This window comes from Ostrinia furnacalis, unplaced genomic scaffold (assembly GCF_004193835.3).
Source record: "Ostrinia furnacalis isolate ACB-3 unplaced genomic scaffold, ASM419383v2 OfSCF1862, whole genome shotgun sequence".
Taxonomy (NCBI): domain Eukaryota; kingdom Metazoa; phylum Arthropoda; class Insecta; order Lepidoptera; family Crambidae; genus Ostrinia; species Ostrinia furnacalis.
This window is the reverse complement of record NW_021132101.1, coordinates 895,026-911,377: the sequence shown is the minus strand read 5'-3', so window position 1 is coordinate 911,377 and position 16,352 is coordinate 895,026. Positions and strand designations below refer to the sequence as shown.

At 38.0% G+C, this 16,352-nt stretch overlaps 1 protein-coding gene across 1 annotated transcript in view; it reads right to left on the bottom strand.

The window, feature by feature from the left end:
* Positions 1 to 16,352, bottom strand: part of LOC114353958 (progestin and adipoQ receptor family member 4) — a 73,736-nt gene that overhangs the window by 43,166 nt on the left and 14,218 nt on the right. Inside the window, exon 2 of the mRNA XM_028306157.1 lies at positions 3,675 to 3,893. Coding sequence (XP_028161958.1) covers positions 3,675 to 3,893 — 219 coding nt within the window. The remainder of the gene's footprint in view (positions 1 to 3,674; positions 3,894 to 16,352) is intronic.

Genomic DNA, 16,352 nt, shown 5'->3' with positions numbered 1-16,352 from the left:
TTGATTGCCTTCAACCTACGCTGGCGTGACAAATATCATTGACTTTATTAGGCACCCCACTGCGCTCCTGGCATCAAGTACCCGTATTCCATCAGATACTTACGCGACCGACATCAGACGAAATCAAGCCTTAAGAGACTAATGCCCGTTTTCACCATCAATCCCTAATTTTTAAGTGACCCCTATGGTGACAAATAACAAGAATTTTGTTTGCATAGGGGTCACTTAAAAATTAGGGATTGATGGTGAAAACGGGCATTAATTATGTTTGTCTTGGGTGTTATGAGTCACTGATCTATACTCTGCTTGACACATCTGTGTCAATACCCAGCATATCCAACTGCAGCAGGTGGTGGTACATGACCTTACCGTATAGTAGCTTGTATTGCACAAATTACTAATACGAGTAGTCCCATAAACCCCTCGTGGTAAGCTAAATATAAAATATGCTTGTATTACGAGCGGGTTCACCGCAATAGTCATGCGGCAGTGGGTTCGAACCAGCGTTCATTGGATCTCGAGTCGACCAATCTGACACTTTCACCGTTGGGATATCATGGCCATGGGTTCTAACTTGTCTTGGGCGCTAAAATCGTGCACTGACCTATACTCTGGCTGACCCAGATGCCCAGCATGTCCAGCTGTAGCAGGCGATGGTACATGGCCTCGCGGCGCGTGTGGTNCCATGTTTCCCGTTCAACTACCCTCCACGGAATCTACACTTTTTATAAAGCGCGAGTTAGGAATTGATTTGACTTCTTCAATTTGCCGCCATTTTTAGTCGCCTGTTCTTCATAGCGTCTTTAATTTTCGAGCTATAAAATTATTATTAATTATAGTAGCTACATCGCAGAAACTGCTCATTTTTTACTGAAATCTATTTCTCAACGTTTTTAATATTCAATTCGACATTTCGAATCTATAAAAAGTGCAATTATAAGTGACTGCGAATCCAGCGACATGTACTATTGGGGACTCTTCCGCCTGACCACTTTGTAGAAATTTTAGCGTAAGCGCANGATGATGATGATGATGATGATAATGTTCTTCAGGTTTAAAGCACGCATAGTTGTAAAAACGTATTAATTTTGTAATTTACAGAAAAAAATGAAGAGGCGAGTCATACACTGAAAGGTACGTACCTAATAAAGCGTAATTTGAATTTATGAAAATAATTAGCGAATGTTTTTTTTATGAATAACAAGGCAGTTATTTGACCACAATCGCACCTGATGTTTGGGATGCAGTCTAGGATGGTACATATCTGCCCTGTAAGTTTTAATTCATTGTTCCAAATTGTGACATCGCGGCATCGTGTATAAATTCACTATTAGTTAGTAGTTTGTATTTTGCCAGACCTTCACTTTGAGTGGTAGATTGAGTAGAATAGGTACATCTTGTTTCCCTGAGCTGACAGGACATATTAATTCTACATAGTTATCGAAGACGCAGCATCTGGAGCATGTTCCTCGAGTAGCGAATTAATGGAGAAGATTAATGGCCTCCCGGATAAGTGATAAACGACTGCACGTCAAATAGTCAAAAATTAATGGCATTCTATAATTTAGGCGCTTCGAAAGGGCCGTATAATGTATGGTTGTAAATCACTCTGCTAAATGCTTAACCTAAAAGCAACAATTGTGCTGAAGGTCAGAGTTCAAAGAGACCGTCCCTTTAGGTATCACACTACTGTACACACAAATTAATAATTGTCTACACAAATGAATAATTTTATTGGATACGCAACTCAGCAGTAAATAATATTTAGGTAATAAACAGCAGTCGTTAGAAGCTTTACCAGGTCGGGCTGGGCGCTTACTAAAATAGTAAAAGTGTAAATAATATCTTGTACTTTTGCAATAACTGTCACTTGTGTTTAGTAATATTCTGCGAATGGAACTTTTTTTAGTTACATTACTTTTAGGCAAATAATTAAGCTGTCACATACTGGAACTACAATGAAAACGGTCAAACAAGAAACTGGACTACATTATCATTCAAACTATCATTCCTAAAATTTCGCACATTCATTTCACATAAACCTGTGGGCGTAAAGACAATTTTATTCAGATTATTCAGAATATAAAAACGTATTCACAAAACGTAGGCATCTCATTTTCTTGTGCGTAGCAACCCATGTCGTGTTATATTCTTGTATTCCTTCAATTTCCTTCTCCCCAAAATGGTGATGATATTTCCATAACAAAACATTTATTTCCTTTACTTTTGTATTTATCCGGGTTCGCTTTACTTACTTTATAAAATGGCTTGATTAAGGTCATATTAAAAATAGTCTTATTACTATTTATTTTTAGATACCTATTCTATTATAGAAAAAGCCTTTGAAATAAAAGTAATTAGGAACCACGTGGCCTAGTTTTGGTTAGCTGCTTACGGTCGATCTCTCAAAAAGTGTTAGCATTTTGTCTTCAGCGTCAGTTAATAAATGAGTCAGTTAGGTTGTTGCTAAAGTTGGATTAATTTAACTTTAGTAATCAGTCTGGTGTTTCCTCACACAACTGAACTAAACTGACTAAGTCGTTAAGTTGAAAAAGAAGCAATTTGCGTTTTCTTCGTTTTCCTCGTCTCATCCGTTTTAGGCAAGTTCCAAGAACATTCAAGTTCTATTATGTATCTAAGTATTTCACGAAATAACTGATTTCACTTAGTTCTTTGATTATCAAAGAGTATAGAAGGCAAGGGATTTCCCGAAGGAATGATTTCATGATGAGTTACCTGAATGAATACGAAAAGCTTCCCTAGGAATAAAGTAATACTGGAACTTGTAATAAAAGCTTTGTAAAAGCCTATTTGCAGAAAATAAATGACTTTTATGACTGTTTTTGCTTTTTATCAAATTTTCATGGACTTGATTGCCTTCTACGCTGGCGTGGCAAATATCATTGACTTTATTAGGCACCCCACTGCACTCCTGGCATCAAATACCCGTATTCCATCAGAGACTTACGCGACCGACGTCAGCGTAAGACGAAATCAAGCCTTAGGCACTTCGAATAGAATTGCTATTTGTCTTGGGTGTAATCAGTCGCTGACTTATACTCTGGCTGACCCAGACTCCCAGCATATCCAGCTGCAGCAGGCGGTGTACATGGCCTCGCCGCGCGTGTGGTTCATGAACAGGTGGTAGTGGAACATAGGCCGAAATCAAGCCATAATATGCATTAGAGTTATGTACGTATTGTGGTTTTGTCTTCTAACAATCATCCACTAACCTATACTCTGGCTGACCCAGATTCCCAGCATATCCAGCTGCAGCAGGCGGTGGTACATGGCCTCGTCGCGCGTATGGTTCATGAACAGGTGGTAGAGAAATATAATATGAAATTAAACCTTTTATTGTCTAACAGTCGTGCACTGACCTATACTCTGGCTGACCCAGATGCCCAGCATATCCAGCTGCAGCAGGCGGTGGTACATGGCCTCGTCGCGCGTGTGGTTCATGAACAGGTGGTACAGGAATATATTACGAAATCAAACTTTTTATTGTCTAACAATCGTGCACTGACCTATACTCTGGCTGACCCAGATGCCCAGCATGTCCAGCTGCAGCAGGCGATGGTACATGGCCTCGCCGCGCGTATTCTTCATGAACAGGTTGTACAGGAATATATTACGAAATCAAACCTTTTATTGTCTAAAAGTCGTGCACTGACCTATACTCTGGCTGACCCAGATGCCCAGCATGTCCAGCTGCAGCAGGCGATGGTACATGGCCTCGCCGCGCGTGTGGTTCATGAACAGGTGGTACAGGAAGGAGCCGCACCACGGCGCCAGCGCGCCCAGTAGATGGCACAGCGACAGGAACCAGGAGCCGCCGCCGCCCCACGGCAGCAGGCCTGGCAGCACCATTATCATATACACTAGGGATACACCTGCGGAAGAAAAAGTCATTATTATCATCAGGTCATGTATCCCATCTGCAAAAGACAAAAAACATCGTTATCAGCGGGGGACTGGAATTCGGTGCATAAAATCTGATTTTTATGTATAATATTTGGGCAATGATTAGAAGTTGTTTCCACATTGACATCAGCCAGACAGTTTTGAAAGTTCCAACTCCTTGCCAGACAGTTTTTTTAGAATAGCTGCCAAAGCCACGATGACCCAAACTTCATGATTCACCAACATTCTATCCTTTATTGGGAGCATACGCTGACAAACTTTCAGCTTTTATAAAATGACGTAGGTCTGGCGTTCACCAGCTGTTAGTCTAACCATTTAAGACTTTTTTTACGACAAAAGATAGCATTTTCTTAGGTCTCATCTATATTAAATAGCTCAGAAATTTTAGACCCAAAGTAATCAGATTAAAGCTTTTTTCATGTTAGTTGCTAAAACTTTGGTAACTATTATCTAAACAGGTGGTTTATAATTGATGGAAATCTGTTCTACAAAGAAAACTTTAACTACTGTGGATAGGCTAAGAAAAACAAAACGAAACTTTCTCGTAGCGCGAAGTTTTCTTTCGCCAGCTTCACATAAATTTTCTATGCATTGTTCTGAGGGTAGTTAATACGATTTTGTAGGCTGGAATGGAAGTTTGTTTCGAGGCCAGATAAGTTGGATGGAGCATTTTATGGGTAACTTTTGTGGTGATACGTCAGAAGGCGATGCCCATTGTTCGTAAAGGTCCATTTAAGCNTATTAAGCTTGTAAGTCCGTTGTAAAGATCGTAAAGAGTTGTAAAGATCGTTGGATCACGATTTCCTAATAGTTACTGCATTACTATAGTATTGTAGGAGATAGATGAAGCCTTGGATAATATAAAATGAAAAGAAAGCTGAAGTCAACCTATAGTAGGAGGATGGAAGATAATTATACTTCGTTTATCGTGAATACCGCGTCAGGCAGAAAATACAGAAAATGCCTTTGTGTACCCATGAAAATATTTGCTACGCTGTGTGAAGTTATGGCCGTAATCCCGCCGTAACATAACTGCGTAAAAGACGTTTAATATTTTGCAGACAGCCTGCAAACGTAACGACTCTCGCGCGATTAAGTTAACAAAGTTAATAAATCCACGGCCAGGGGTTATTATTTGAATTTAGGACTTAACATAGGCACGCCAAAATATTACGTTGTGGAGAGAAAAAGACCAAGAATTTTATTAATTTGCAGGTTTGTTAACCGACCAAACAAGCCTAGAGTAAATCTTGATAAATTCAGACAGTTTAAAAAAATAGGTGCTGTAGATGCGCTTGACAGTGATTTACGACCCTTTATGGTTGGAAAAAGAGGTCTTTTAAGTTTTTGTCATATTAAATTCAAGCTTAAAATACGAGTTTAAAAGCATAATTAATATTGAAGTAAGAAAATAAGGACTGGCCCAAAAAAAAGTAATGAAACATAAACCACCAATTATTGCAGAAAAGTTTTCAGTGCGTAATTTTGAAGTTTCAGACCATAGGCTCCTTGAATGGGCCTTGTGTCCTGTACAATGGAAGACCTCCCAAGGGCCACGTCATAGAACATTATTGGGATCGCACAGTTTTGGTCGAAGTCACCGTTCACACGAAAGAAGAGGAAGAATTAAGTAGATTAATTTACTGATTTGTTAATCATCTCCTATGTAGAGCAATACGCATGTAGCACTTATCGTCTACACACCCGGATAACACTGGATAGATCGCGGATGAGGATGAGCTGCGGCGTGGAACGTGTATGCGCGTGACAGTGATGTAAGGCCACCGTCTGCTATACGAATTAAGAAGAAGGACTAATTTTTTTGATTCTTTATGATTGAGATCGCACAGTTTTGGTCGATGTCACCGTTCAAACGAAAGAAGAGGAAGAAGTAAGTAGGTAGATTAATTTACTGATTTGTTAATCATCTCCTATGTAGAGCAATACGCATGTAGCACTTATCGTCTACAGGAATAACACCCGGATAGCACTGGATAGATCGTGGATGAGGATAAGCTGCGGCGTGGAACATGTTTGCGCGTGACAGTGATGTAAGAAGAAGAACTAAGTAAGTTTAAGGCGTGGGTTCGATTCCCGCCTTAGGCAGTTCGATTTTTTCAATTTGTTTATTTGCAATTTAATTTGAGAAGCGACTCTAATCGCTACGAAATTTTAATGTACTACTTGTTAATCATCTCCTCTGTAGAGCAATACACGTGTAGCACTTATCGTCTACAGGAATAACACTCGGATAGTACTGGATAGATCGCGGATGAGGATGAGCTGCGGCGTGGAACGTGTATGCGCGTGACAGTGATGTAAGAAGAAGAACTAAGTAAGTTTAAGGCGTGGGTTCGATTCCCGCCTTAGGCAGTTCGATTTTTTCAATTTGTTTATTTGCAATTTAATTTGAGAAGCGACTCTAATCGCTACGAAATTTTAATGTACTACTTGTTAATCATCTCGTCTGTAAAGCAATACACGTGTAGCACTTATCGTCTACAGGAAAAACACCCGGACAACACTGGATAGATCGCGGATGAGGATGAGCTGCGGCGTGGAACGTGTATGCGCGTGACAGTGATGTAAGGCCACCGTCTGCTATACGAATTAAGAAAAAGGACTAATTTTTTTGATCCTTTATGATTGGGATCGCACAGTTTTGGTCGATGTCACCGTTCAAACGAAAGAAGAGGAAGAAGTATTAACTTAATTTACCGACTTTTTAATTATCTCGTCTGTAAAGCAATACACGTGTAGCACTTATCGCTACAGGAATAACACCCGGATAACACTGGATAGGTCGCGGATGAGGATGAGCTGCGGCGTGGAACGTGTATGCGCGTGACAGTGATGTAAGAAGAAGAACTAAGTAAGTTTAAGGCGTGGGTTCGATTCCCGCCTTAGGCAGTTCGATTTTTTCAATTTGTTTATTTGCAATTTAATTTGAGAAGCGACTCTAATCGCTACGAAATTTTAATGTACTACTTGTTAATCGTCTCCTATGTAGAGCAATACACGTGTAGCACTTATCGTCTACAGGAAAAACACCCGGATAGCACTGGATAGATCGCGGATGAGGATGAGCTGCGGCGTGGAACGTGTATGCGCGTGACAGTGATGTAAGGCCACCGTCTGCTATACGAATTAAGAAGAAGGACTAATTTTTTTGATTCTTTATGATTGAGATCGCACAGTTTTGGTCGATGCCAGCGTTCAAACGAAAGAAGAGGAAGAAGTATGTAGTTAGTTTAATTTACTGACTTGTTAATTATCTCGTCTGTAAAGCAATAGGTACACGTGTAGCACTTATCGTCTACAGCAGGGTTTCCCAATTTTTTTTTTGCCAAGGAACCCTAATTGATTATACTTTTCCTAGCGGAACCCCCGTACTACTCCGCCAGCACGCCCTGCCCCTCCCTTGTGCGTAAACAAGTCAGTGCGAGCGAACAACGTCGGTCACGAAACGTGGGATAACATTTTTTACGGAACCCTTGCGGCCTTTCCATGGAACCCCAGGGTTCCTCGGACCACCATTCGGGAACCGCTGGTCTACAGGAATAACACCCGGATAGTACTGGATAGATCGCGGATGAGGATGAACTGCGGCGTGGAACGTGTATGCGCGTGACAGTGATGTATTAGTCGGCGTGTTTGTCGTGTGCTGCGGGAATAGACGAAAATCACTTAACTTTGTAAATATGCTCCGGCTGTTTTCGTCCGGAAATGGTGCGACGTTTATTAAGGCTACTACGTAAGTGTTAATAAACATAAGAGCATTAGTTTTTAGTCAAACATTTATTTTCTAAGGCTGGGTTGCACCATCTTACTTTGACTTTAACAAACGTCAAAAATCTGTTAAACTCTATACAATATACGCCGGTTATCTTTATAGTTACGGTCAAAGTTAGGTGCTGCAACTCAGCCTAAGTCATAGAAGTAATTACAACTGTGTTTTATTGTTATAGTTATATCAATGTCCACTCAAAATTGGCACAAACAAACCTCTTTAATATAGCCATTAAACAAAAGAAGAAGAATTTTCTGTTACTTTATCGCTAACTATCAAGTTACTTTATTTTCGCCAAATGTAAAGATTTTCCAATCCCGAAATCAATTGTAGTTACAGCATGCATAATGAAAACAGGGTGAATATGTTATGAGTTGGCACTCATTCACCGAATTCGAATAATCAACTGTGTGTACACTCGTGACTTGAGTGTGTACACAGTAATTGACCACTTACCCACAGAATAAATAACTTTAATACATAATTACTTAAACTAACCTAGCGTAGTAAAGTTTTACATAGTATTTTATGGCTATTTCATTCATGCTCGCAATTTACTTTACTACTGCTTCGTATTCATTTCAAAGAATTTACGCAATGTTAAATTTACTTGTGCCAAGATTACAACGATATTATTTTATACGAGAAAATATTTTGTTAAAAATAGCTACGAATTCTCGTAGCTCGTAGCAAACTCCGACGTGGGTGGATGTGGTATTTTATTTTTATTATTTTAATTACTTCTTGGATAAATCAACTCGTAGACCTATTTCTATTCATCGACAATAGTAGGTACTGGTAGTTTGTACTGTAGTAGATAACTTTGTTGTAAGGTGGGTGGCGTTTAAGTTGTTTGATTACACTTATTTTAGTAAACTGATTCATAAGGCTTTTAGCACCCAGACGAAAAATACAATCCAAACAACTCAAGTTTTACTAAGTTAAACCTAATTTGTACTGAATTTTAATAACAGTACTATTATTATTAAATTAGCCAACTTTTAATTAAGTTTATAGGAACTATCATAGCTTTCTATACAGTAAACAATACTGCACCCATAAGTGTAAGCTAACATTGTGCGTTAATGTTTTTTTAATCTTTTTTTCTCTTTTCTTTAGACGTGGGATACCGATATCTTTTCCTACACACTTTCACATTGTTAGCCCTTTTATAAAGTTACAACAGCCAGTGACATTTAAAGCTCTTTTCCCGTGTAACAATGATTTTCATGATGGTGTGTGATTAGCCGATAAATACGAGTATAAGCATTATGAGGCTGACCACGGGACGCGTGACAAACGCCAGAACAAAGGATGGCTGTAATTGAGGCCGCACACGCAAGGACTTGTCGCTATGGGGATGTTGTATGACTCATTATAAATCACGCATGTTTAGTAAGATAAAACAATCCAATATTTTGATTTGAACTACAGTTCTGTTGACACATCACTGTCCATTTTTATTTCACGATAGCATCTATTTACTACTTTATACGATGAGTACGATGACATAGAGTTAGGCTTGATTTCCTCCTACGCTGACGTCGGTCGCGTACATCGGTCGAGCGTACGAATAAACACAATGTTCTATGAAGCACCGCACTGCACTGCAACGCTGTCGTCAGCGGCAGATAATTTAGTACTAACATTCGAACATGATGTTTATGATCATAATATTGAAGTGTTTAACATTTATCAACCTAAAAGCATTTTACTGTTATACAGGGTGTCCCAATATTAGCTCGTCAGTTATCTTTAAAAACGGACTTGTTTAATGCGTCTTAGGCTCACCTATACCTTAGTTCTTTAGAAATTTCCCTAAATGTAAACAAATATGGCCAACTGACATTGACGAATTTTTAGTCTATGTCAGTTGATCTACTAGTGATGCGACAAAATCTCTCGTTAATCGCATCTGTAAATGTCATTTACGGACTGCAACAGACGATTATTAGATTTTTAAAGATCGTTTGTATAGTTAAGATCAATCCCTCTTCTGATTGATGTTGTGAATAGTTGTGATCAGTAATGTCATCGTCAAAATAGGATCTTCTTAATCAAAGAAAATTTAATTTTCTCNTAAATCTCTTCGGCGAAAGCAGGATAAATTCACTTTATAGGTTGAATAACAGGTAGAAATGTCGCTTTTGATCGACTAATGATTTCTATTCAGAATTCCTAATGAGATTACTTACTTGGATTTTCCTTTTATGTGGCATTTTTGTGATTCGCTTCTAAGTTGATTTTATTAATGAAGATACCAATTTTGTGTGCTCGAATAATGAAAGTCAATTAGAAAAGAAAATTTTCTTATTCCAAATGTTTATGCTTCACGCAAGAATTTGCTTATTATTGTCGTTTTATCTTGTTACAACTTAATAGGAGTGTTTAGCTTAACAATATGCCGGCGAATATGTTGTAGTGATTAAAGGACTAATACAATCTTTCTGAGAAAAATCATCAAAGTCGACTGACATCTTCCTAAATAATAATAATAACTTTTTATTTGCCGTCCATAGGTATTTTCTACATAAAACAATAAAGAGCTCAGTCACTGGTTTTCATAAAAGGACCGTTCTCGAGAGGATTAGAATCGTGGCTCAATGACAGCTGCCAGCTTATCGTATTTACGGATTATATTTTTGGAGCATTTCATATTATTTACTACATTCACTCTGTATTAAACACTGACAGGTTATTTCCAAATATTGTGGAAAGTTAAGTTAAGTGACGTTGACCTTAAAAGGCATTTAATGTTAAAAAGTTTGGCCTCTTTTTGAAGTTTGGTCTCATTAATGAGAGTTGATATCATGTAATGAAATGGATAAGTAGTGACTTTTATGATTTGATGCAGCGATTTCCATTGTGCTTTTCTCTACTCATACAATACTAACACCAATGTAGAAGTTGCCGAGTGTTGGTTATTAAATTAAACTCCCCCACAATTTTATACCGACGAATAAAATAATGTAATCAATCTATTAGATTTAGATTATATCCAAAATATTCGTTCTTTTAATTTGAAAACCTTATTTTTTTATTGACTGGTTGTTAGGTGTGTTAGGAAACCAATCAGTTCACAAAATCTAATTAGAGGTAGTTGTATACCTGTGTTTGTTCATTACATACAATTGACTATTGAGGGACGGTTTGTTATAATTACCTACCAACGCCTTCGCTATAAAAGCAAGCAATTTTAAATTGAGTTAAAGCACTTTAATTAAACTGTCAGCTACAATAACTACACCAGACGAGTCACATAAATTGGCGGCGAAAATAAAACTGGAAAACACGCTGCGCCACCGACATGTTCACAAAAGCAGACACTTTAGCTCTTACTAGAAACATCTAGGTCACTTTTATTTACCAGAAATGCAATGGCAATTGGTGACAGACTGGTGCAGCCATTGAAGTAATTTACTAGCGTATAACTCAATGGCAGCCTTGATCTTTCAGCAGAAATTGTTCATGAAAACTCGCTATAAAATATGATAATTTATAAGAAAGGCGTTGTAGCACATTGCGGACTATATTCCATAACATCTAACTTCCAGATTTCGTATCGATTTAAAATACCAAAAGACGTCCACTGCTGGATACTCTTAAAAGCATCACACAAGAATTTCTTCAATGATTGGTTGGTTGAAAAAACGATGTATTTACATTTTTGAATCTTAATTTATAACGTCAATGCTTGTAACCGTGATATTATCCCAAAATAGGTACATACATACGCGTAGATTTGCGAAGTGAAAGTTCTTACTTCAAAATACTGTCCTGAAGATCTCTAACCAAACTAAAGCAACTTCCTTCGAACAGATTAAAATTATCGATTGTGCAGCTAATATTCAAGGAGAAACTTTAAGCAGCTTTGAGAAAGCTCCAAAGTTAGCCACTAAGATTGCCTGCAGTCCAGAGTTACTGGAATCGATTGTCTTTGTTTTCTCTAATGCGCAAAATCAGCGCATCGCAAGTAGGTAAGCCAAAACTTTAGATTTCACTTGGCAAAAGTGAAAGCTGTGCAAGTTCAAAATCAATTTAGCTGTAGGTATTAGCGATCACCTTAGTATCACTCGCGACTTCGTACACGTGGATCCCGTTTTATCCCCTTAGGGGTGGAGTTTCATAAAATCCGTTCTTAGCGGTCTACACCCTATAAAGGAACCTAGTTTGTAGGTAATAGTTTCTGAGAATTCGTGATTATCAGTGAATGGTATAATCGCTTTTATGGGTCCGATTGAGAATGGAAACGATTATAATTAAGTTACATAAAGTTATAACGTAAAATGTACAAAGTTGGACTTTTAAGCTATTTTGTTGTTGCACATTCATATGGTAGCATCGTCTATTCTGAGGTGGAATTGTGTAAAGTAATCGTTATACACACATAACGTACGATTATTCTGTCAAACGCTTTGTTTAACTGACTTTATCGTACGTTATGAACTGTCAAATGATTACGATTGCTTTACACAATTCCACCTCTGTATCGCATATACTACGGCTTGCGGGCTACAAATGCTACAATCATCTAGCTATCTATGTATAGACTACGACGGGCTACGAGATTTACTTTGTATAGCCTGACCAGCCCCCCTAGACAAAACGCACTTTTTGATCGAATCGAAAATCGAATCCGTCAAAACTCCATACAAAAAAGGGGCTTTTCGACCACTTTTCGACTGGTTTGCGATTATAATTTGCACTTTGTCTAGACCCACTGGAGNCACGTCATGGAACATTATTGGGATCGTACAGTTTTCTTCGAAGTCACCGTTCACACGAAAGAAGAGGAAGAAGTAAGTAGATTAATTTACTGATTTGTTAATCATCTCCTCTGTAGAGCAATACGCATGTAGCACTTATCGTCTACAGGAATAACACCCGGATAGCACTGGATAGATCGCGGATGAGGATGAGCTGCGGCGTGGAACGTGTATGCGCGTGACAGTGATGTAAAGCCACCGTCTGCTATACGAATTAAGAAAAAGGACTAATTTTTTGATTCTTTATGATTGGGATCGCACAGTTTTGGTCGATGCCAGCGTTCAAACGAAAGAAGAGGAAGAAGTATGTAGTTAGCTTAATTTACTGACTTGTTAATTATCTCGTCTGTAAAGCAATACACGTGTAGCACTTATCGCTACAGGAATAACACCCGGACAACACCGGATAGATCGCGGATGAGGATGAGCTGCGGCGTGCGGCGTGGAACGTGTATGCGCGTGACAGTGATGTATTAGTCGGCGTGTTTGCAGTGTGCTGCGGGAATAGACGAAAATCACTTAACTTTGTAAATATGCTCCGGCTGTTTTCGTCCGGAAATGGTGCGACGTTTATTAAGGCTACTACGTAAGTGTTAATAAACACAAGAGCATTAGTTTTTAGTAAAACATTTATTTTCTAAGGCTGGGTTGCACCATCTTACTTTGACTTTAACAAACGTCAAAAATCTGTTAAACTCCATACAATATACGCCGGTTATCGTTATAGTTACGGTCAAAGTTAGGTGGTGCAACTCAGCCTAAGTCATAGAAGTAATTACAACTGTGTTCTATTGTTATACTATATCAATATCCACTCAAAATTGGTACAAACAAACCTCTTTAGTATTGCCATTAAACAAAAGGAGAAGAACTTTCTGTTACACAACTTAACTATCAATTTTCGCCTAATGTAAAGATTTTCCAACCCCGAAATCAATTGTCGTTATAGCATGCATAATGAAAACAGGGTGAATATGTTATGAGTTGGCACTCATTCACCGAATTCGAATAATCAACTGTGTGTACACTCGTGACTTGAGTGTGTACACCGTAATTGACCACTTACCCACAGAATAAATAACTTTAATACATAATTACTTAAACTAACCTAACGTAGTAAAGTTTTACATAGTATTTTATGGCTATTTCATTCATGCTCGTAATTTTACTTTACTACTACTGCTTCGTATTCATTTCAAAGAATTTACGCAATGTTAAATTTACTTTTGCCAAGATTACAACGATATTATATTATAAGAGAAAACATTTTGTTAAAAATAGCTACGAATTCTCGTAGCTCGTAGCAAAGTCCGACGTGGGTGGTTGTGGTTATTTTATTTTTATTATATTAATTACTTCTTGGATAAATCAACTCGTAGACGTATTTCTATTCATTGACAATAGTAGGTACTTCAGTAGGCCTAGGATGCGCGCCGCGATAAGCGTTTGTCACGCCATTTTATCGATTTTGCCCCTACATTTTGACGTCGATAAGAGTATATCACAGCGCGCATCCTAGCCCGGCAGGTAGTTTGTACTGTAGTAGATAACTTAGTTGTTAGGTGGGTGGCGTTTAAGTTGTTTGATTACACTTATTTTAGTATAACTGATTCATAAGGCTTTTAGCACCCAGACGAAGAATACAATCCAAACAACTCAAGTTTTACTAAGTTAAACCTAATTTGTACTGAATTTTAATAATAGTACTATTATTATTAAATTAGCCAACTTTTAATTAAGTTTATAGGAGCTATCATAGCTTTCTACACAGTAAACAATACTGCACCCATAAGTGTAAGCTAACATTGTGCGTTAATGTTTTTTTAATTTTTTTTTCTCTTTTCTTTAGACGTGGGAAACCGATATCTATTCCTACACACTTTCACATTATTAGCCCTTTTATAAAGTTACAACAGCCAGTGACATTTAAAGCTTTTTTCCCGTAAAACAATGTTTTTCATGATGGTGCGTGATTAGCCGATAAATATAAGCATTATGAAGCTGACCACGGGACGCGTGACAAACGCCAGAACAAAGGATGGCTGTAATTGAGGCCGCACACGCAAGGACTTGTCGCTATGGGGATGTTGTATGACTCATTATAAATCACGCATGTTTAGTAAGATAAAACAATCCAATATTTTGATATAGCCTGCAGTTCTGTTGACACATAACTGTCCATTTTTATTGCACGATAGCATCTATTTACTACTTTATACGATGACATAGAGTTAAGCTTGATGTGCTAACATTCGAACATGATGTTTATGATTATAACATTGACGTGTTTAGTAACATTTATCATTTAGAAGCATTTTACTGTTATACAGGATGTACCAATATTAGCTCGAAAGTTATTTTTAAAAACGGACTTGTCCAAAGCGTCTTAGGCTCACCTACCTCTGGTGTCAGTGTAACATCCTTATTTTGGGACAACCTGTATTTTCCAATTAAGCGAACCATTTTTATGATGTCACCAAAAGTCGAATATCTTCATCAGTCAAACAGCTAGCGATCTACCGATGCAGGTAAACCGATTTTGAGGCATTTGTGAGCAATTTGCGTCCATTCCGGAGCAGAATTAATTGGGACACAGCGGCCTAATTGCAAAGGAAATTGTCGAATTACGGCAGCAGCCACTGCAGGCCGGTGATCGATGCTGCGATGTCGATAAACAAATAAAGACATCAAACGTGATGGATCAGCGATGAAACAACGAAATTAATTTTAGAGAAATGGAATGGAATGAGAAGACAGTTTTATTCATCAATAACCTTTAAGCTGATGGAAATCGCTCGCAATTAATCTCAAATTCCAGATGATTGGACACTAAGTATGTATGGAAAGTGAAGACACTTAACTTTTTTAACTTCTAGAAGATAATTAGGATGCATGAAAATACAAAAGTCAATTGAAGTGATAATACATAAATAACTACTTACTCGTAGGTTTTATCGATAAAATTCTTCAACTCGATGCACACTAATCTACGAACAACCCTAACGTTAACTGGACATAAGCTTGAGCGACGGGCGGAGATGATCAAATTTTACATCGCAAAAGCCATACAGCTTCTATACTGCTGCTTCGTTTAGTTACATGTTCCAGCTGTCTGCCCCGGGATGCTGGTGACAAAATGAGTAATAAGTTTATTCGGAGCGCCCGAGCGAGACAGTTTCTGTCTCCTACAATGTTATTGTCTTATTTATTGTTGAGAAATGCTGAGTAAATGGAGTAAAAGTGTTACGATACGCTAGGAACATTATTTTAAAGCTAAAATTAAATTTTAAACTGAAACACAAGGAAAATATCTAATTAATGCATCAAAATGAGCATTCACTCACACGGCTCTGTAATACGTTCACGTCAATTCTCTAGAGAATTCATTCTATTAGCTCAGCAAAATAAAATTGTGATATTTTCCACCCCTACACACGCGGTGGAAAAACATCCACTTCCATCGTAACACTTCATTACCTGTGCAGTTAACTAATACCTACCGTTTTACAAATGGCTTATTGATTTCGTGACGGCAATTTAACTTTGCAATCGAAGTTAATAATACCTAATGGGAGCCTTAGAAGTGGCAAAATAAGTGGCATGTCACGTCCATTAAATAGGGGTGATTTTCTTGAAAATAACGGACACTTGCGAACGTCGGCAATTTGCGGAAATTATTCAGAGTTCTAGCGACCACTTTGATTTACATATTCACTTTATAGGTTGAATAACAGGTAGAAATGTCGCTTTTGATCGACTAATGATTTCTATTCAGAATTCCTAATGAGCTTACTTACTTGGATTTTCCTTTTATGTGGCATTTTTGTGATTCGCTTCTAAGTTGATTTTATTAATGAAGATACCGATTTTGT